Genomic DNA, 21,917 nt, shown 5'->3' on the forward strand with positions numbered 1-21,917 from the left:
AAAAAAATTGAGATGCCACGTAAGGTCATAGTTACCAGAATTGAATCGATTAAGGTACTGGATTATTGAGTCATTGATTCAACCCGTAAATTATTGATTGAACTAATTAACCTGATCTTATAAAAATAAAAAATTAAATATAATAAAAAATTTAGAATTAAAAATTTAAAATATATATCTTTACTAATATTTTAAAAGGCAAATCATTCATATAAGCCAATGGCACACCATAATTTCATAATTCAGCCAAAAAAAATAGATACATGAATCAACCAGATACACGTTTCTATATAATTCAAATTAGAACAATTCTTCTAATTCAAATTACACACATGCATACAAGTACTAATTCGAATCAACCTAATTCGAATTACACACTTACACACACATTTTGTGATATAATTTGCAATACTTTTTTACCCATTCTTTTATTAAAAAATTATTAATTTATTAAAAAAATTTATTAAAAAATTAATAATTTAATAATTAAAAAATATATATTTTATTTCATGCATTAAAAAAACTAACAAAATATTTAATTACGAAAGCTATCAATTCGAATTTCATAGAATACTCTTTTGTCCATTTTTAATAGCTCATGAATATTTTTTAATAAATTTATTTAAATTATACCATAAAAAATATTTTATTCTATACAAAATAATTTAAAAAATGACTTAAAAGATGTTAGAAGTACTATAAAAATTTGTAATGTCCTAATGACTTAAGACATTAAAGAAATACTCTACATAGTCAATAATAATTTAGAATTAAAGAAAATATATTTTTATCATGTATTTACCTAAATCACTAGAATATTACAAACTTTGATAGTACTCATAACATCTTTTAAGCCATTTTTTAAAATTATTTTGTATGAAATAAAATATATTTTTTAATTATTTTGTATGGAACAAAATATATTTTTTAATTATTTTGTACAAAATAAAATATTTTCTTTAATTTCTAAATTATTATTGACTATGTAGAGTATTTTATTTAAAATTTGAGTACATGCATGTATTTACCTAAGTCATTAGAACATTACAAATTTTTATAGTTCTCCTAACATTTTTTAAACCATTTTTTAAAATTATTTTGCATAGAATAAAATATTTTTTGTAGTATAATTAAAAAATATTCATGATCTATTAAAAATGGACAAAAGAGTATTGTATAAAATTTGAATTGATACCTCATTACTATCTTAAAGAAGTTTCATAACTAAATATTTTATTAGCTTTTTTTTAATGCATGAAAAAAAATATATTTTTTATTTTAAAATTATTAATTTTTTAATAAAAGAATGGACAGAAAAGTATTGCAAATTATATCACAAAATGTGTGCAGTTCGAATCACTCTCTTTCGAATTACTATGGGCATCAACTCTTAAGTAATTCGAAGCTGTCCAATTCGAATTACATAAAAACGTATATTTGGTTGATTCATGTATCCATTTTTCTTTTGGCTGAACTGTGAAATTATGGTGTGACATTGGCTTATATGGGTAATTTGCCTTATTTAAAAAAAAAGTCTAGGGGCCAGCAATTTTATTGAATTTTGGCCAGCATGTAACCAGTAGAGAAAGGTGAGTCATTAGATGAAATTTCACATCAATCTCACACCATTAAATCATCATTGATGGCTATTTAATGGTTACCAATCACAAAAATTGCTGGTCCCCTAACATTACTCTTTTAAAAATATCTAACTATTCTAAACAATATGAAACAGAAACAATAAGTATTTTGTTAATTTTATTCTATCATAAATATTTTTATTTTGTTTTTATATTAAAATAACTATTATTTTTAAATTTTAATAATGTATTAATTAGTTTATATCTATTATACTATTATATACTACAAGTATTTATTGAAAAATTAGGAAAAGAAAATAATAAGTGAGTTTATAATTACTGTTAAATAAAAATATAATTAATTTAAAAATAAATGAGCTTATAAATAAAATTAAAGTAAATTAAATAGGAGTGAATTATTTGTCGAAAGATATCAATATGTATTTTAATTTTTTAATTTGCATATACATTAGTAACAAGCAAGTTAGCTTGGTGGTTGTGGCTACGGTTTTTCATTTTAAGGAAATTTTGAAATTGAAACGGTTCGGTCGGATTGATTTTTACCAATTCATACTAGTTTTTTATTTTGTGCGGTCCAATCATCAAACTGGACCAATACAAGATTCAATTTACTAATTTTTTGGTCAATTCGGTCGATCTGATCCGATTTTAATAACAATGCGTAAGGTTATTAGTAGAAGATCTGTGCATTCACGGGCTGAAAATTTCTGTTTTGTGTTTCAAATTTGTTTTTCAGTCTTTTTAGATTGTCATTTTTTACGTTAATAAAAAGTATTTTTGTTGTTCAATTCTTAATTAAATGTAACAGATTTATTTACTCTATCACTACTCAATACATAAGTATTTTTTTCTAACTCTTCATAGTTTGCATAAGTATCGTTACTTTTCGAAACATTAATTTTGATGTTTTTTATCTTGTGCGGTCCAATTATTAGACCAGACCAATATAGGATCGGTTTACCACTCTTTTTGTAATTTCCATTATTCACTGCATTAACAACTATGGCAGAGTGCTTCCTGAACAACCCGCCACTTTGTACAATGACACTGTACATGAAGCTCCACATATGACATGTACAGCATTGAATAACCAAGGTACAGATAACATGTTATGTTATATTCACATAACAGTGCAAGCATTGGGGTTCTCATCGCTGAAGGCTGTGGTGTACTTGACCTCAAATGAGCTAGCACGTGCCAGTTGAGAAGCTTCTGGATCCAAGAGCACGTTCCTGACGTACCCAGGCGGAGCCTTCTTGTCATAAGCCTCTGGCGCATATGGGTGCAGAACGACGTCGTATGGTACATATGGCCAGAACTCTACTTTCTTCCCAGTGCGCTGCCTCACGCGCTCTAACACTTTCTCTGGATCCACGTAACCCTTTACTGTTAACTTGTTCTGCTTGGGTTCAACTTCCACTTCTGTCACGCCTTTCATCCCTTCCACTGATTTCTTTACCCTTCTCTCGCATCCTTCGCAATCCATCTTCACCTTTATTTCCACTCCCTATATTTGCTTCAGCTTTCTACTTTTGTGCTGTATTCCACACCATTCCTCACACACCTCTCCAATACTATCAAAAACACCCATTATTGTTTATTAGTTTTTACGTGCCTCATTAATCTAAGCTAGCTAGTTTGCTTACTACAAGAGAACCGGCAGATAGCAGCGGTTATTTAGCCGGTTAGCAGCGGTTGTAACCGCTGAAATAACCGCTACAAGATGGTATTTTGCCGCGAAATATTTTTGCGGCGGTTATAACCGCGACTAAACAGTAAACTAGGGTACATGGAGATGGCAGCGGTTAGTAACCGCCGCAAAATTCCATTTTCTGAAAATCAGTTGTTCTAATATAACAACGGACTTTTAACCGCTACTAAATGTATTATTATGGTTTTTTTGTTTCAAATCCGAATTATCATATATAATTGTTAATTTAATTCCTGTTACATTCTTCCACTTCGTAAGTTGCTTTAATTTATTAAAACAACAAAGAACTAATGAAATTAAAAAACACAATAGTTGAAAAATATTTACACATGAAAAAATCATCATAAGAGAAATTTGTCTTCAGTACATCAATGTATGTAAACTAAAAATTAAAAACTCAAGTCATTAAACAACAAACAATAAAAAAGTTTGTAAACTAGAAAATTAAAAAGTCAAAGGTCATTACACAGCAAACAATAAATAAGTGTTCAGATTCAAAGTTTTTTTAGATCAATTGATTTGGTTCCATAATATTTCATTTAGATCATTAGTGCCACAAGATCATGTTGCCCGGGATACGGTCGGTGCACCTCCTAAAGCTTCCAGATTCGCAGCTACGTCAGGAGGCAAATTACCTCCTTGTTGCTGTATTAGGTATCTTAACAAATTCTCCATTGTTTGTGACTTTGCCTTGTCCTCTGCTCTCTCTGCCTTTAGTATTGCTGCCTCTGCCTTAAGTTCTGCAATTTCCTTTTGATAATCCTCAACTTGCACACTGGAGGCTGACTGTTGTGGAATATAACGAAAACACTGAGTGGGACACGGTCCGAAACCCATTCCACGAACTCGTCCTGGATGCTCCTTGCCAAGAACTTGTGAGAGGGAATCATTCTGTGAAAGCTCCTTGCTGGAGGCGTCTTGGCTCTCAATATGCTCAATTGCTTCCTGCATACATGTGATATTTGGAGTTAAACTAATTTTAGGACTACAATTGTAAGTCCAACAAGAAAACTGGAAAATTAAACAAGATGACTTACACCAACAAGACGCGCATCTTCATTTATATACGTGCCATCCTGTTTTTTATGTGTCATGGTCCATATCTCTCCTCTATCAATAGGTCTTCCCTGTCGTTGCTCCTATAACAGTCATGTGGACACAATGATAGTTAAAAAAAACTTTATACTACAAAACACTAAGCCAAAATCTAAAACTGAATTACTGTTATTGATTACTTCTTCATGTCGTTTTCTGGCCAATGTTTTAGAACCTCCAGTATATGTGTAACGTTGCTTTGCACGGTTTGCAGCATTTTTTCTGCACTTTTCCTACAAAGAAAAAAAGAAGAAGATAAAAGTGAATGGGATAATTTAATACGTTTAAGGTCTATCAAATAGCCATGAACACTTTCAGGAAAAAAACATAAGGTCAAGGTATTTTGGATATAAGTTTTTCTACTGTCACAACAGATACATCATATCTAGCAATAATTCAGATAGTTTTAAAATGAATAGACTGAAAAATCGATTGAATATTTGTTACCTTTGTTGAATCCTTCAACCGATACTCAAGAAACCACTTCCAGTGATTTGCATCTATTCCTGATGGTTTATGGTTGGCATTTTGCTCAAAAGTCCTTCTACTATCATAAAACTTATGGAACAAGTTATTTCTTGTGTTCTTCCAGTTTCTTCCTATCCTTTGTATGATTCTCAGCTTTATTCTTCCTCCTCCATCATCCTCATAGTGAAACACTCGCTGCAAACATTTCATATAATAAGTAAATCAAAATTGTTACTAATCTTACACATGGTGTAGAATTCCAAAACGACCACATTAATCTAACTCTTATTGGTTTCTATTTTTTTCTCCAATCTTTCTTACGTGGATGATGCAATCCATTACAAATTTTTCACCATCGCTAAACTACTCCTCTTGATGATCCCTTTAATATGTAAATTCAGATTACAAGAAGAATATTCTTAAGAATGGTATATGGTAAGTATAACGTATTTGCTATCTTTTTAATCTATGTATTTCAATCTTACATATAATTATTCATCCTGAATTTCTTAGCTTAAACATTCTAAGTAAGTAACAACATTTCTGCATATAATTTGATTATACATAAATTATTTGTAAAGGTGTATTATTATTATTATTATTATTATCATTAGTTACATTACTAAATGTGAAGGGATGAACTAATAAATTGATGAGTCCTAAGTAAAAAAACTTATCATAAGATCACATATATTAAGATTCTGATGTGAAAGGATGAACTAGTTAAATAGTCTAGTGATGGGGTAACTTACATCATTATTAATTTTAATTTTTTTACTACTTTTTATAATTTACAAAAAAAAGTGGGATCATGATTAATTACTTAAATTAACCAAATTTAAGTTATATTAATTGTTAAAAATAATTATGATAAGTCAATCAATTTTATTTCCGTTAATAATGTAAAGATATGTCACAAGGGGAAAGTTATCCTCTAATTTAGAGACGGGTAAATAGAATTCCTAAACACATATTTATATATTTTCAATGATTTTGCAAGGTTGAAATTCATGTGTGTGCGTATTAATCTTCCCCTTGTTCTATCGATTTAAGAGAAACAAAATGAAAAATTTTACAGTTGAATTACAATTGATCGACGTAAATCCAATTTCAAGCAGTAGTAAAGCCTTGCTATTCAAAATTAACTCTAAAATTACCTTGAACTGGTCAAACACGTGCTCCTTGATAGCCTTGTTCATTGTCCTCCAACTTTCTTCACAAATTGGTAACTGTTGAAAATCAGCCCCCAAACTCCCCAAGAACCCGCTTAATAGGCCAGCTGATTGACCAACTTCTTGCATCTCCTTGTTAAGGTGGAGTACGATCTTCCTTCTAGGAGGAAGTGCTAATGCCTCCTTAACCGTAAGATCCATCCTTTTTATCACGCCGTTTTCTAATGGAGGAAACAACATTGTAGTTACAGAGAGAATTATAATTCAATAAAAAATTTAAAACTGATCCTTAGAATACGAGAAAAAAATAATACCAATGACATCAACTTCCCAAAAATCGGTGTCCTTTTTTTGCTGTTAGCATTGCCTCGATGTTCAGCTTCATGCGCGGCAAACAAGTCGTCCACATGATCATCAAACGACTCGACCTCATCCGCCTCTGGGTCATAGTCTTCATCTTCTGAATAGACATCTGCATCTTCATCGCGATCCCAACTCTCTGTGCGCATTGCAGGAGCTCGAGAGTGACCCGTGTCACTCAACGGAGCCAACCGTCTTTCATTGCGTGGAGGTCGAAACGGCACAGCATTAGCACGAGATTGTCGACCACTGTTGCACGAATGCGGAAGTGGAGGCGCTCTAGCACGTCGTTCTGCACTTGAAGTGTTAGCTCCCGCATATGTGGTTCGATCCTTGTGTACAAAAACAAATTGGGTAGTACATCAACCAACCTTTTTTAGTATACCCACAAATTAAATTGAATAAAAATATATCCTAAAATGCAATTGAACTTTAGGATGCTCAGCTCAGGCCAGCATTGCTTAACTAACCAGAGTAGCTTGGGTTTGATTCTCAGGGGCAGCAACAGTACGAGCTGCACTACTAGCGGTGTAACGAGGTTTCCGAGGCATTTGATTAATCCTTTGAACTGCATAAGGTCATTATACAATTAGTAAGAGATGGACAAAATAGAAAATCAAAAGTACAAAACAAAGAAACCTTCACCAACAGACAGCTGTTGCACACATATTTCTTAAAAAAATGCAAATTATAAGCTAAGTTATCAACTTAAGTAAGGAACCTATGCTTCGGTACCGTTATCTGATTGAAGAACTTTTTCGAAAGATATTTATTTGTCGTAACATTTTTTGAAGTAATCACATACTAAAAACAGAACTTGAAAATGGAGGTGGGTTGAGAAACACTGAGTAAATGTGCGGTTCTTGAAGTTAGCATCACAAACAATCGAAATTGCGAGTGTGAGGCATCTTGTTATTTGTTTCGTAACACTGACAGTGTAACGGACAGCCCCAAAATTTTTATAATCTATATGATAAAAGAACAACATTAAACAATTTACACCTAATCCTTCAAAGGTCGTGATTGGATCAACCCCATCCCTTTCACCCTTTACGCGAACTAACAAATCTGCAATTGAACACTATTAGCTTTCTGACGAAGGCTTTGAATATGAACACCCCATTCAGTAAAGCTCAAATTAATTTATCTGACTATACTATAAAACTGAAACGACATTAGAAAAATATAAATGTTGATAAGATATTTAAAAATACATAATAAACTTAAAAGAATCAGTAATTTTACCTGGGAAACTAGTAGCTATAAAGATTGAAAATCAGGAATTTTATTTACACTCTTAAAATTTTTCAACTTACTAAAAAGGTTGCTCTCTGCAATATGTGCAATTTTGAAGAATTAAAAGAATCCGAAGCTACATCTTTTACTCGTACTTGCAATGAATTTAGTTCACTGAGTAGTGTTGAGTTTAGTCACATTGTAAGTAATCAAACAAGGACCATGCATTGGTATGAATAAAGATTAGAAATAGATGGCCCATATTAGCAACAAAGAGTAAAAAGTTTTTATTTTGATCACAATGGAACGGTGGATAAACAAAAATCAATAGAGACCCATGCCTATGGAAGGACAGGGCCCAATGAATATTGCAGCAGAAAAAAATCCTTGAAGTACCATGTCCATATACATACATGTCAATATTCCTTAGACAAAACAGCTCACTAATTATTAAGAGCATTTGCAAGAACGTGTATATAGATCCTTTAGGAATTAATTGAGTTCAAAATGGTGGGTGTATACATACAATACATTTCACTCATACACCTTTTTAATATATATATATATCCTTTAGGAGTTAAATCAGTTCAAAGCGGTGGGTGTGTATAGACAAAACAGTTCACTTATACACCTTTTATATATATATATATTCTTCATTATGTATTAACATATGTGAGCAACAAGTAGAGCTTCTGAGATTGTTTATTCAAAGTTAGTTCCTTTTTTTCCCCTGTTGGTAAAAATTAGGAGTTATTCAAAATAAGCTTGACCAAACGCACTCAACTAAGAAAAGGCTAACAAATGCATTAGTAACAAGGAAAACCAAACTGCAAATAAAACCACATAAAAAATTAATAGAATACAACAAGTAGTGCCCAAATTTTAATATTCCAATAGTAGCTACTGAAGAGATGCATAAGCAGAAATCTAAGCTAAACAATCAACTCTGAGTGTACATGTTATTATATTGGAAAAATAGATCGTGTTAAACACAAACATAAAAAACAAAACTTGGTCCAACATACGCTTATTATTCGGTGACGTAAGTAGAAATAACTAAAGATAGGGATGCAACATTGAAGGAGGAAGCTATGGGAAGAAATGCATGTGCACGGTGAATGAGGGGTTTCATACACTTACTTTTGTTCTTCGATGAGTGACCTTAGATTGATGCCAATAGAGACTGCGTTGCCGATGAGTAACCTTAATGCGACGCCAACAGATACAGGAACACCAAGCGGTGATTAGGGGTAGATGAAACAATGGCTGATGATCCCTGGGACGGGCGGCAACGACAAATGCTGGTGGTCAGGCGGCGAAAGTGGATTTGGAAGACGAAAAGGGTCTGAGCTGTTACGTTAGGTTTAGCCGCTTAGGAGGTTTTGTTATCTTAGTTGAAGGTGGAATACGGTTTACGCATTTTTGGGGGAAGTAAGCTCTGTGGTCAAAGAGGTGGGTGAAACTAACCCCTAAAATGTTGATAATATTTTTAATTAGTTTTTCCATCAGATAATTCGCTGAGTAGGCCATTATTTGATTTCACGTTCCCGTTTTTTTAAATTAATTATTAAATCCTTTTTTAAAATTAATTCTAAAAATTACATTATCTTATCTCTAATAAATAAGATTACATTTATCCAAAATTTATAACACGTTTTCATAATTTAAATTTTAAAAAAGATATGCTGTTAGTTATATTTTTTTGACTTAAAAGTCTATATAATTATATGCACTCTCTCTAATAATCACCAATATTGTCATACTAGATAGTCTTCTTTTTCTTTCATATGATGGGCTATCAGTGCTTATAATTTTCTCTTCTTCTTTTTTTCACATTTACCATTCATCCAGGTATCACCTTATCAATTATGAATACTTGTTCATTCTACCATTCTATCATATGCATCTATTCATGTTTCGAATTCAGTTTAAAAAATTGTGACTACTTATTAATTTGTTACACGCATGACTATTTCGTTAATTTGAACTAATTATTATGTTGTATTTAAGATATGGAATTCACAAGTTCACAATTTTAAATTTCTTTACGATTTAAAAATATAAATAAGTAATTTAATATTTTTTAAGTTAAACAAGCAAGAATAATTTCGTTTTAGTAAAAGTTTTTTACTATTATTGTTCATTGTCTATTTTGGATTTTGATTTTGTGAAATATTAAATTAATGATGAATTATTCAGATTTTTAATAATTAGAGTGTTACTAAATTTCAAATGTTATTCAAACTGTTATGAAAATGTACTAATTATATAGATAAATTTTGATGAATCGTATTCTTTAAGTAATTAACCCTTGCTTTTTTTACATATCTTTCAGACTTACATTTCAATATCTTTTACAAGTTATCAAAAAGGTGGGTAAGAATTTACATATTTTTTTAACTTTTGATTTATTTTATCCGCATTTTAGTTTGTCATAATAACATAAATTGTGGTGTGATATTTGTTATTTTCTTTAATAATAAAATCCTATGTATTATTTAATTTTGTATCAGTAGTTAATTATTTCTTATTCTCGTATTATCTGTTTGCTAAAAAAAATGAAATAAATTGTTTAAATAGCTGGTATGGGTCACACCGTGCTTAATTCAATTTTGTTGTTTTATTTAAAAAAAATTACAATTTAAATAAAAACAACTATTTTCGGCTTCATTGCCAATTTTATAATATTGACCTGTGTTTGAAGGCAACAAATAATTAACTATCAGACTATTTTATTCCGAATTTATTATTTGCTTCAAATTATAATTTAATGTTATTATTTTTTAACATTCATTTTGTATCAACAAATACATCCAGTATTAATTGAATCATAAAACCTATAATTCAAGTTCTTAACTAATTTGGGCATATAAATTTATTATGGTTAATATTTATAATGTTTTAATGCATATTCTTTTTTAATCTTAAACTAATTTGTTTTTTATTTTAAGGAGTAACAATGACTTATTGTTTAGTTTTTTTTTTCATTATTTTATTGTTCACTAAATGAGCAACGCATTTATTGAGTAACTATTTTTGAACGAAAAAAAAGAAAACTCTTTCTTTGTTTTCTTGTTGTACTCTATATATTATATAATAATAAATATTGTTGTTTTCATTTTTAAAGTGCTGAATATGCTTTTCGATCTATGCCTCCTTTGTATTCATTTAGTGCAAACAATTTTTTAGGCAAGCTAAAAGTATTTAATTGATGATTAAATTCGTAGCTGGACTAATTAGTACACTTTGTTACTTAATTTAGGCTACAATTTAAGAAATAAAAGGTTAATAAGATTCATGTTATTTTTTATTTTTAAATAAAAAATTTAATTTGTAATTTTAAGCAGTTAAAAAATGAAAAAATTTGCTTTTGGAAATACTAACTTTATTTTTAAGAATATTTTTTATTTACTGGATAATGTTATTTTTTCAGTAAAAAAAATTAATGTTAAAATTTAAACCTTTTATAAGTGTTTTTTTTTAAATATTTATTTTTTAAATTTTCAAATTTTCAAATTTTTTTTATTGTAACCTAAAATTAAACTACATTTACAATATTACAAATACTAGTAAACAATATATTAATTGAGTCCCTACACGATTTTTTTTAGTAGTAATTGGTTCAAGTAAAAAAAAAATTGGTATATAAACCTAAATAAAAGAAAAAAAAATGTAGTACCTAATTAAGCAAAATTTGATGCAAGGAATTAATTAAGTAAAAAGTATATGAACCTAATTAAAAATTTTATTAAACTATAGGACCAATAGAGTACTTAAACATGTTTTATTTAATTCTTCTTCAGTTACGTTAGTTGTATTTGACTAATTCTTTTCAAAACATGAGTTTTGTACTACAAAGATGATCTATTTTATAATGTATTAACCCTTTCTTCTTAAAACATTTTGCAGTCTACGATATCGCTAGCTTTCAACCCTACATACAAGGTACGTTACTTCTTAAAAAGTCTCGTTTTTTATGAACGGCTCTTTTATTTGGTGGTAATAATAATGTACTCCCTAATTTTTCTATTTCTTTATTCTCGAATATCCAAAATTGTTAATTTTTTTTAAATAGTCTATAATTTTTAAATTTTCATATTATATTAATGAAAACTACAAAATGGATCTTTTATATTGATGATGATGTTGATGTGTTGCGCTTTTACATGCTGCTGTGTTGTTAATTTTGAAGTTTCTCACTGTTTAATGCTGATTTGAGTTGTCTTATTTTGCTCAATGTTGCCTGAACCATATAAATTGGCTGCTTGTTTTACCTGTTTGATGTAATTTGGATATATGAGTTATTTTGCTGCTGATTGTTTATTCAGGAACGTCCAATTTACTGCCGGAATGCTTTTCTCATTTTGTTCCAGGCATGACGCACAGCAGCGACGTTCTGGGGCTTGGAAATAAAGCCTCTGGCAGCAAGAAGAGGTCGCTGCCGAGTGACTCCGAGGACGACAACGAAAGGGAACTGCAGATGAAGATGAAGATGATCCTGGAGGTTTTTTCAGACTGCGATGCTCAAGTGTTACATCTGATGAATACGGGAGTACTTTTTGTTCTGCTAGTGACGAGGTAATAAATTAATTTTGTTTTTCTTTATCTAGTGCAGAAGTAGGGCTGCGTTTGTTTTTAGAAACATGACATTGAGACGGAGACAATAGGACGGAGACACTAAAAATTATTTTTTGTGTATTGTGTTTGGATACGATGGACAAGACACTAATTAGATGTCTAGTATTATATTTGGATACACATGGACAAGACTAAAATATTATATGAAATGACTAAAATAGTCCTGTGATTCCAAATTTTCTACATCAATACAAATTAATTTAATAAAAAATGAGAGTACGTAGGAGTACAGACAGAACTTGAAAAAATATTTAAATAGGCAAAAAATTTTAATAAAAAATATATTAGTATTTATATTAAAATAAAATTTATAAATATAATTATTTTATTTTAAAATTTATTATTAATATGTAGGAATACATATGGTTAAGATTAATAAAAAAAAAATTTGAGTTTGATTAATAAAAAATTTTGTTTAAGGTAATAAGCCAAATTAATTTTAAATAAAAAATTAATTTAAAAAAATCCATTTTTACATGAAAAAATAATTAGTTTTTACATATAAAAATTTATTTTTATTTAAAAAAAAACTAATTTTTTATCTAAAAACTGATTTTTCTTTATAAAAAACTGATTTTTTCTTTAAATTATATAAAATCAATTACAATTTATAATTTTTTTTAACATTTTAAAAGATCAATTTTACTTTTGATAATATTTATCTTTCAAAAGTTTTAAGATTAATTATTTTTGTTATTATTTTTATTACAAATCAAATAATATAATATAAGGTTAAAATGGTATTGAAGTAAAACGATAAAAAGAATTATCTACCCCCAATAAAAAATTCTACAGAAAGGAGAGAATACCTGAAAAAAAAAGAAATAGAGAAAGAACAGGAAGAAAAAGGTATCTCTGAACAACGCAATAGGAAAAATAAGAAGGAATAATAGTGGAAAAAAGGAAAACAAAATTTATAAAATTATCCGTGTCCACTCTTCCAAATTCCGTGTCCATCATTGTCCTTCGTGAAAGAGTGGACACAAAAGTATCAAAAATTGTCTCGGAGACAATATGTCCACTGTCCATGTCTCTACTTCCAAATACTTTTTAAACAAGTGTTGTCCATGTCTCCGTGTCCTGCCCTCGAAAACAAACGCTACCTAGCAGACTGTTAACAAATTCATTTTGTTTATATTAAGTGGTCCACCTACTCCTGGGCAAACCGCGCAAATGAACGAGACAAGGGCCCTAATTGGTGGTGGGACAGAGTATGTGGTGATGGACAGTACACCGTATCCTAACTTTCATGCTGAAATCGGGGTCCATCGGGACCCTCCCTACATTGTCCTCCTACGCGAGATGGACGCCCTTCATACTTTTCCCCCTCATGCCCTTCCACAGGAAATTGCTGACAGAGTAGCTGAAAACGCGGATTGAGGATATGGTAATTGTTTTACCCTTTGTGTTTCTTCACAATTATATTGTCTGTTGATATTATTAAGCTGATTTTGTTTTGTTTGGGCTGTATTTTGATCAAAGTGTTATGTTGTTGTTTCTTTCTTTTTCTTCAATTTTCAGATTTCACAGAGCATTCATCCATAGCTGTTGGAAAGCTTTGGAAAATGTTTTAGGTATGATATGAGAATGCTCATTGTTTGTTTGACTTTGGGAAATGTACTATGTACTACTGAGATGCTGCTGAATTTTAGAGAAGTTTTGTTTTCAAAACTCAATCTTCACTTTGATTAATTGACATGGTATGCACGCTTTTCGCTTTGAATGTTGCCAAGGCCAATTAATCACTACCTTGGCTTGTCATTTCTCTGTTTAATTGAGATTTCCCATTCTTATATTTCACTAAGCTGCTTCATATTCCTTATTTCCACTCATCTTTGAAGAGTGTTTGTCTGGACCCAATTGCATTAAATCAAAATAAAAAATCTGAATTTTCTCTTCGAAAATAGTAATGGTAAAAAGAACAAGCATTCTACTCTTGAAATAAGATTACAATTATACAATGCCTTCTTTTCTCAATTATAATAAATTTAAAGTGCATCAAAGGTAGAAGTATGGTTGAAGATGCACATTACAACGTTAAAGAAATTACAATAAAAAAGTATATCAAAAGTATGATTGTTTTGTTGACAATGAACTCGAGACATTAACTTGGGTTTAATGGAATGTACAAAAATAAAAAATTTCAAACAAATTGATTGTAGTAGCTGTTACCGAAAGTCCAAAAGGTTTCACTTTACCAACTACTTTCGATGATTCTCATTGAAGCCTAGGTTCTTTAACACACATATAGCAATATGGTCCACCCAAATTGAAGACTAAAGACACTTGCCTCCTCAACTTTCTCGTACACTCTCTTAATCTTCTTACAAGCTTGCACATGCAGCATAATAAATGTTGTGTTTGTTTAGGGGAACATGATATTAAGATAGAGACATTGAGATATAAAATTATATTTAATAGATGAGATATTAATAGAAATATTGTATTCAAAGATACTAAATTAATATATGTTATATTTATTTTAATAAGAACATAGAAACACTTATTTTTTATTTTTTTATTATTCTTATTAATTTTTTATAATTATATTTTTATTATTATATTTTTTTTCTCAATTTTTTTAATGAAAAAAATAAAATAAATTAGATTTTTATAATTTATTTTATTTTATTATCAAACAGAATATAAAAATACTAAATTTAATGTCTTTGTCTTTTATATCTTATTTTCAGTGTCTTGTCTTATCCTCGTAAACAAACATAGCCAAATGATTGTTGGGGGACTTTGGATAACCCTAGTTAAAATTCTATATGTCAAGAAATTAAAACAAGCGGTTTAGTTTTATTGTTTATACAATTATTTAATCATATTGGTGTTTTTTTTATGACAATTCACGCAGATGGTTATTTTTGTGGACATAACATTATATAATTAGAAACACATATTTAAATTTATTTTATGCTAATAATGTATTAAAATAAAATTATTAAATATTTGTTTGGTTTGTGTTCATTTGTTTTTTTTTTTTTTGGAATTACAAAAAGACAAAGAATTAAAATTTAATTTTTCCTAATTTTCTATAAAAGAATCTAAGCACAAAAAATATTAAAAATAAAAACCAAAAAAAATTGAGTAAAGTATATTTTTGTTTTTGAAATTTATTAAAAATATCCGTAAGTTTGATTTTATTTTAATTTTATTACAAAATTTTCGATTTGTATCAAATATACACTTAACAGTTAAATTTTTAAAAATTTTAGGACCAATTCAATAATAATACATGACAACTATGTCTGATTTACTTATGTTAAAAATTAATTTTATAAAATTATTATTGAATTGGTTCTAAATTTTTTGAAAAATAACCACTAACAATATATTTAATACAAATAAATTTTTTTGAATAAAATTAAAATAAAATAAAATTTAAAAATAAAAAATATATTTTGCCCTATCTTCTTAAACCAGACGTTCCATGATTGTTTGAAGTGCAGAATGCTATAATATATATCCCAAAATGTAGCCCTCCATTCTCGTGAATCATATTACTACAATACTACTACACATTAATTGAACCTTCCAATCTTTTGTTTGTTTACCTTCTCTTTGCATATTCTCTTGAAACTATCGTTTCTACGTAGGCCCTTGCCGGCGAAACCTTCGGCAATTTTTATACTTATTTATTTGCATATACCTTTCAACCTTTCACACTCAAATTTTCTAAATTCCTCACCCACTTTAATTTAAGTAATATGAATGTCTATACGAGTTATATTAGAGAGTCAATAACTTAAGTTACTCCATTTAATTTAATATTTATAATTTTACAATTATATATTTATTATATTTAATATTAATTAATTATTCTAACAATAATTAATGAATATAAAATAAAATTAAAAATAGTTAAAATACAACATAAAATAATTTCAAACTTCTTTACACTGATTTTTTATTAGCTTTTAAATATATTTTGTCAATATATTACAAGTTTTATTATTCTAAGAAAAACAATCAGTACTTAAAATTCTACTTTTAATATACTAGAAGTGTGAATAAATTTTATACATATTTTAGTTACGTCAACAATTTTTTTTATTACAATTATTAGATATTATTTAAAAAATAAATATAATTAAATTATTGTATTTATTTTTTTAGTGCATCATAGTTAAACTCATAACTAAATGCTTATGGAGACTCAAATCCATAACATTCAACAAACTCAGCTCTACTTCACATTATGTGTCTAACACTGAGGATGTCATCATATTATTCAAGTTCTAAGTAGCACAAATTGATACGAATTACTAATTTGCTAAGAGAAAAAAAAATGTGGAGAGAGTGAGAGACTATATTATTCTTACAATTTAAAAATTTGTATATGCGTTTTTAGTTTCGAAAAACCAAGTTATTTACTATTGTTCTAATAATTTGTTAGTATATGTGATAAACATAATTATCCATTTTTATTTTGGGGAATTCTCCCACTTATAAGCAACCGATCGATGCAATTTGGTAAAATTTGTTGAATATGAAGCAAATGTGTTAATGGCAATCACGTACACAGTCTAACTGCCCCCATATAAGTTTCATTTTATGGAGCAAGCTTTATAAAATAAAAGACAAGAGCAGGCAGCAGCAATATCTGCTTCGTATATTAACTTTTTCACAACAGTCCATATGAATTTAATAATGGCCATAGGTATAGCGATAGAGGCTAAAATTATTTTATACCTCCCTTCAATAAGTCTAACTAATAATAAATAATTGTTCCAAAGAAAGTGCAAACACCACCCCTTTACCGTTCATCTTATTAACTAGTTAAAAAAAATGATAAGGCTTTTTAATGGGTATGTCCGATAGATTCTGTTTGGTATGAAATACTTATATTAAAACGAAGATGTTGTAAAATAAATAAATAAAAAATATAAAATAGAAAAATATAAACATGCTCTTATCTTACTATAATATAAGTAATTTATCTATTTACTAATATTATAAATATTATAGCTTAAAATTACAGAGAGATAAGAGAAAGAGTTTATTAACAGAGAAGAATATTATAATTTATAAGAGAGAAAGTGAAATATTTTATTGCTGTGTGTAATCTTTTTTGTATTAGGTCATGCTTATTTATAGGCGTGCAAAAGCATTGCTATTTGGTATTTCATTAATTTCATTTTGTTTTGAGAAACTAAATCCTCGTCTTAAAAAAGAGTGAACCGCCCATTAAATGGGCATCCACATCACCAGACTTATCTTAACAGAAGAGATTGTGTTTGGTATGAAATACTTATATTAAAACAAAGAGACGGAAAAAAAATTGAAATTTAGTATTGTGTTTAATGATTATAGATTAAAATTAAAATTTTAGTTTTAAAATACAAAATTTCAGTTATTTCAATATTTCTAAAAAGTGAGAATATATAGAGCTGAAATCTTTGGAGACGAAAACTAAAATTTTAGTAATATTTCTTTCTTAAATTACCCCCTATCAAAATTTAAAAATTCAACTCTACCCTTTGATGAAAATTACTTAGGACATTCTCCTACATTCTTTCTCTGTACAGTCACTCTCCTCAAAGCATGACATCATCGTCGCCACCAGGACCAACTCGTCATCGTCATCGGAATCACTGTGACTTCCTTCTTTCTCTCTTCTCCTTCTTTTCTTCCTCATCCTTGCACCGCTAGTGTTTACTAGCTTATCAAATCCTTCTTTGTCCTCTTCTTTCCGTATCTTGTCTTAGCTGCCTTGGCTTTATCGTACCTCGTCTGTCTCTGTCTTGTGCTCGTCTGCCTACTTCTTTCATTTTGTCATTGGATCGAGTCCTCTACAAGCTCTGCTCTGCTCTCTATTGTCGATGGCTTGCTCTTTAATGGCGCAACCCGACGCTTACTCGTCATTATGCCGTCGCCGTCGCTCGTCCCTATGCCATTTTTCATCTTTTTCTATGAGTCACTAATTCTTTTGTTAAGGGGATTAGGAGTTTTGTTTTTATTTTCATGGATTATTAATCTAAGTTTTATTTTATTTTGAGGTTATGCATTGATCTATTTTTAAGGTTGAGTTTTCATTCTTCATTCTTTAAAGGATTAGTAATATTGGTAAATATGCTAATTCTGTTTTAAATTTTGTTTATTATTTTAAAAAATTTAATATCGGAATTACAGTTTGAATATTTTTTCTCATTACTTTTTGATTTGACTAGGAATAATATTTTAAAAAGTGTGCGACGTTATTTTTCTTTTAACTCTCAATTGTTTATGACTAGTTTAAATATGTGACACATACAATACTTTTTTATAAAACACCATCTGATATATATATATATATATATATATATATATATATATATATATAAAGGCTGTAAAATTAAAATTAAAGTAAAAAACGACAACATTTAACCCTAAAATTTTCATTTTTTACAAACACAATTACAAAACCTCATTGAAGATATTGCAAGAAGAGAAGATTTTTTTTCAAGCTAGCGTTGGTTCAAATAAAATTATCATACTACAAGATTATAAGAAAAATAATAAGTGACCTATTAAACTTTACAAGAATAATGCTTCTTATTCTTTTATGTATAATACTTTTTCTTATTTATTAGTACTAAACTACAATATGTAAATCACTTATTCATATAATTCGCATGCTTTACATTTTCCTTTCTAATTTTGTGCTATGATTGAAAACATACTTCTTTGCCCTTAAATTTGCTATGTTTAATCCTCTCTCATTACCATTCGATGCCTTGATATGTGTGTTAAGTGATTTCAGAGATTAATAGGGTAAAGTTGAATTTCGTGGATATTGTTCTGCAGAAGTGGAGAGAGTGGGTTATGGAGTGTGTTAGCACAACTTCTATGTCGGTGTTGATAAATAGGTCGCCAATAAAGCCGTTCAAGATGGAAAGAGATTTGCGACAAGGTGATCCTCTATCTCCATTCTTGTTTGTTCTTGTTGTGGATGTCCTACATAGAATGATTGGAGTGACAGTCAGGAACGGTCGGATAGCTCCATTACTTGTTGGGAGAGACAATATAGAACTGTCACATCTCCAGTTTGCTGATGATACTGTGTTATTCTGTCCACCAGAGGAGTATTAAAAATTACAAGAGGCTGCTTCGTAGTTTTGAGGTGATGTTGGGGCTAAGTATCAACTTTGACAAATCCAACTTGATCCCAGTCAACTGTGAACAACAGTGGGTTCAAAGTATGTGCAGCTTGTTGGGGTGCAAAGAGGCTACTCTCCCGATCAGGTACCTTGGAATCTCCTTAGGAGCTAACCCAAGGTTAGTCAAGACTTGGAAGTCAATTATAGACAAAGTGAAAGAGAAGCTCAGCTTATGGAAATCAAAGACACTCAACAAAGCGGGGAAGCTTGTGCTCATCAAAGCAGTTCTGAATAGCCTCCCGGTATATTATTTAAGTTTATATAAGATGCCGAAGGGTGTTCAGGAGAAACTTATTTCATTATAGCGAAGGTTCTTGTGGAGTAAGGAGGATGGCAAGAAGGGGATGACTTTGGTTAACTGGGAATTGGTCCAAGTTCCAAAATAGCTAGGTGGGCTAGGAGTTGGTAATGCGATGCTTCGTAACACAGCTCTCCTGTTTAAGTGGTGGTGGTGATTCTCAAAAGAGGAGGGTCCGTTGTGGAAGAAGGTGGTTTGCTCATGTAATAGTCTCTCTCCTACTAAATTATTATCTTCCCAGACTTTACCTACTAGAGGGGGCCCGTGGAAGGATATCTGTCAGCTACAGATCAGGGAGCAACATATAAGAGACAAGATGATAAATGGCTTGTCTATGGAGATTGGCAATGGCAGGAAACTCTTTTTTGGGAAGATGTGTGGCTAAGTGGTGGTCCTCTAAAGGAAAGGTTTCCAAGGCTTTTCTCAGTTTCAGATCAAAAAGAATCTGTCATAGGGAACTATGGTTTCTGGGATGGGTTAGAGTGGATTTGGAACTTCCAGTGGAGGCGTGAGCTTTTCCAATGGGAGTTGGAATTGGTGAATCAACTACATGATGCTTTGAGACCGATTAAACTAGCTTTTGATAGAGAGGATAGAGTTGTCTGGAAGTTTGACAAGCAAGGCATTTTTTCTACTAACTCATTTGTGCAGGTCTTGCAGGTGGAAACACTACCGGAAGAGATAACAAGCTATAGCTTCACGAAGACTATTTGAAAAGGCTTAGTCCCCTAAGAGTGGAGTTACTTGCCTGGTTCGCTTTAATAGGCAAGGTGAACACAAAGGAAAGGTTGTGTCGTCTCGAAATCGTTAATCAGGATGAGAATGTGTGCGTATTATGTAATCATGATGTGAAATATATTCACCACTTGTTTCTTGGCTGTAAATTTACCTGACAGGTGTGGTGCACTTGGCTATCTAATTTTGGCAGAAAATGGTCTGTTCCGAGTACCCTCAAGGAACACTTTGAAAGCTGGACAGGTGCTACAGGTAGAAAGGAGGAACATAAGGTGTGGTTTATAAGTTTCTTTGTCATTGTATGGAACGTCTGGCTGGAAAGGAACAGGAGGTTGTTTCAGAATAAAAGTAAAAGTGTCGAAGACATCATCAACATGACGTGATTTAACTACAAGGAGTGGAGGTGTGAAAATCCTTTTTGTTGTTGATGGCAATACTGGAGATGACATTGGGATGCATATATATTCGCTCTGACAAGTTACTAGGTGGATATAACAGACGTTGTTTTATTTTATTTTTATTTTGTTATTGTCACTACTTTGTGCTCCATGTTTGTGTTGAGCTTCTTTGTTTCAAAAAAAAAAAAAAAACAAAAAGTACCAAACCAGTGATAATATAATAACACTAGTAAAACCACATATCTAATTCATTACTTAATAAATAAGTCAAAAAAATAAAAAATTTTCATCATCTCTATACTTTAACATGTGGTGATTTCAATGAGTCAATTATAGCAGCGTCAAATAATTCTTGTGGTAGCTTTGGTGGATTGATTATGGCAAAACAGAGGAATTTACAATTTTCTATGTTAAAAGATGATGAATCATTATTTTGCATTTGAAAAAACCAAAATAATGCGTAGAGTTTGGGCTTTTTATATAAATAAACATTGGAAAAACATTAATTCTCAAAATACGCATGACTTAAATTAATGACTGAAATACGCATGGCCAATTCAATCTCGCCGGCCACGAAATGGAGTTCCACACCAAATCGCAAGTGGCGCCCACGAAATGCAGGGAAGAGCAGCATGCTTTTTCATTTTGTGGCTGGCAGAAAGGAGATGGGGCTTCTTCAAATCTTGCAACGATGTTTGTGGTGGAATCATTATCCACAATGGATCATCGCAAACGAATGTAATACCTTCTGCTGTATGAGAAATTTCTCCATTAGGATATATAATCATGTAAACATTCTCCGCAGCCATACAAATAGCAGACCAATATTACTACCTGGAAATTTTAAAGAAAGAATGAGGGTGCAGAGGTTGAAGGCTAGTTTGGAATGTGAGAAGAGAGTGATAATAGTTCCTTTCGCCGTTGATCCACGAGCGTTTATATAGGAAAATTACGGTACCAATTCGTGGCCGGTACACCTGAGGTGCACCAATTCGTGCCCGCCCCCCTTGGAATACCCATTTCGTGGGTGCTAGCCACAAAATGGCTGCTCCCCCATTTC

At 30.4% G+C, this 21,917-nt stretch overlaps 2 protein-coding genes and 1 pseudogene across 3 annotated transcripts; 1 reads left to right on the plus strand and 2 right to left on the minus strand.

Moving 5' to 3' along the window:
- Positions 1 to 2,721: 2,721 nt before the first annotated feature.
- Positions 2,722 to 3,192, minus strand: LOC130983290 (heavy metal-associated isoprenylated plant protein 27-like; annotated as a pseudogene).
- A 454-nt stretch (positions 3,193 to 3,646) lies between these two features.
- Positions 3,647 to 9,049, minus strand: LOC130982586 (uncharacterized). 2 transcript variants are annotated; one of them, XM_057906624.1, is made up of 8 exons: positions 8,784 to 9,049; positions 6,878 to 6,975; positions 6,362 to 6,739; positions 6,033 to 6,268; positions 4,855 to 5,070; positions 4,548 to 4,640; positions 4,350 to 4,451; positions 3,650 to 4,257 (listed from the first exon to the last, which is right to left on the minus strand). In XM_057906624.1, the coding sequence occupies exons 4-8, from the start codon at positions 6,246 to 6,248 to the stop codon at positions 3,874 to 3,876; spliced, it is 1,011 nt and encodes a 336-aa protein (XP_057762607.1). In that variant the 5' UTR covers positions 6,249 to 6,268; positions 6,362 to 6,739; positions 6,878 to 6,975; positions 8,784 to 9,049; the 3' UTR covers positions 3,650 to 3,873. The 2 variants fall into 2 exon arrangements, with proteins under 2 accessions (XP_057762606.1, XP_057762607.1); XM_057906623.1 differs by lacking the exons at positions 6,362 to 6,739; positions 6,878 to 6,975; positions 8,784 to 9,049 and having other exon boundaries at positions 3,647 to 4,257; positions 6,033 to 6,336.
- Positions 9,050 to 11,559: 2,510 nt separating this feature from the next.
- On the plus strand, positions 11,560 to 14,107 carry LOC130978967 (uncharacterized). Its single transcript, XM_057902303.1, has 4 exons — positions 11,560 to 11,588; positions 12,017 to 12,221; positions 13,424 to 13,668; positions 13,803 to 14,107. The coding sequence occupies exons 2-3, from the start codon at positions 12,019 to 12,021 to the stop codon at positions 13,659 to 13,661; spliced, it is 441 nt and encodes a 146-aa protein (XP_057758286.1). The 5' UTR covers positions 11,560 to 11,588; positions 12,017 to 12,018; the 3' UTR covers positions 13,662 to 13,668; positions 13,803 to 14,107.
- The last annotated feature ends 7,810 nt before the right edge of the window (positions 14,108 to 21,917 follow it).

This window comes from Arachis stenosperma, chromosome 5, assembly GCF_014773155.1.
Source record: "Arachis stenosperma cultivar V10309 chromosome 5, arast.V10309.gnm1.PFL2, whole genome shotgun sequence".
NCBI classification, from domain to species: Eukaryota; Viridiplantae; Streptophyta; class Magnoliopsida; order Fabales; family Fabaceae; genus Arachis; species Arachis stenosperma.

What these genes read in the sequence shown, in the direction of transcription:
- LOC130978967 (XM_057902303.1), top strand. Translation starts at nt 12,019, where the DNA reads ATGACGCACAGCAGCGACGTTCTGGGGCTTGGAAATAAAGCCTCTGGC. An exon ending in TTTGTTCTGCTAGTGACGAG is followed by an intron (nt 12,222 to 13,423) that starts GTAATAAATTAA and finishes GTTTATATTAAG; the next exon opens with TGGTCCACCTACTCCTGGGC.
- LOC130982586 (XM_057906623.1), bottom strand. Translation starts at nt 6,287, where the DNA reads ATGTTGTTTCCTCCATTAGAAAACGGCGTGATAAAAAGGATGGATCTT. An exon ending in CCAGAAAACGACATGAAGAA is followed by an intron (nt 4,452 to 4,547) that starts GTAATCAATAAC and finishes TGACTGTTATAG; the next exon opens with GAGCAACGACAGGGAAGACC. An exon ending in AAGATGCGCGTCTTGTTGGT is followed by an intron (nt 4,258 to 4,349) that starts GTAAGTCATCTT and finishes ACATGTATGCAG; the next exon opens with GAAGCAATTGAGCATATTGA.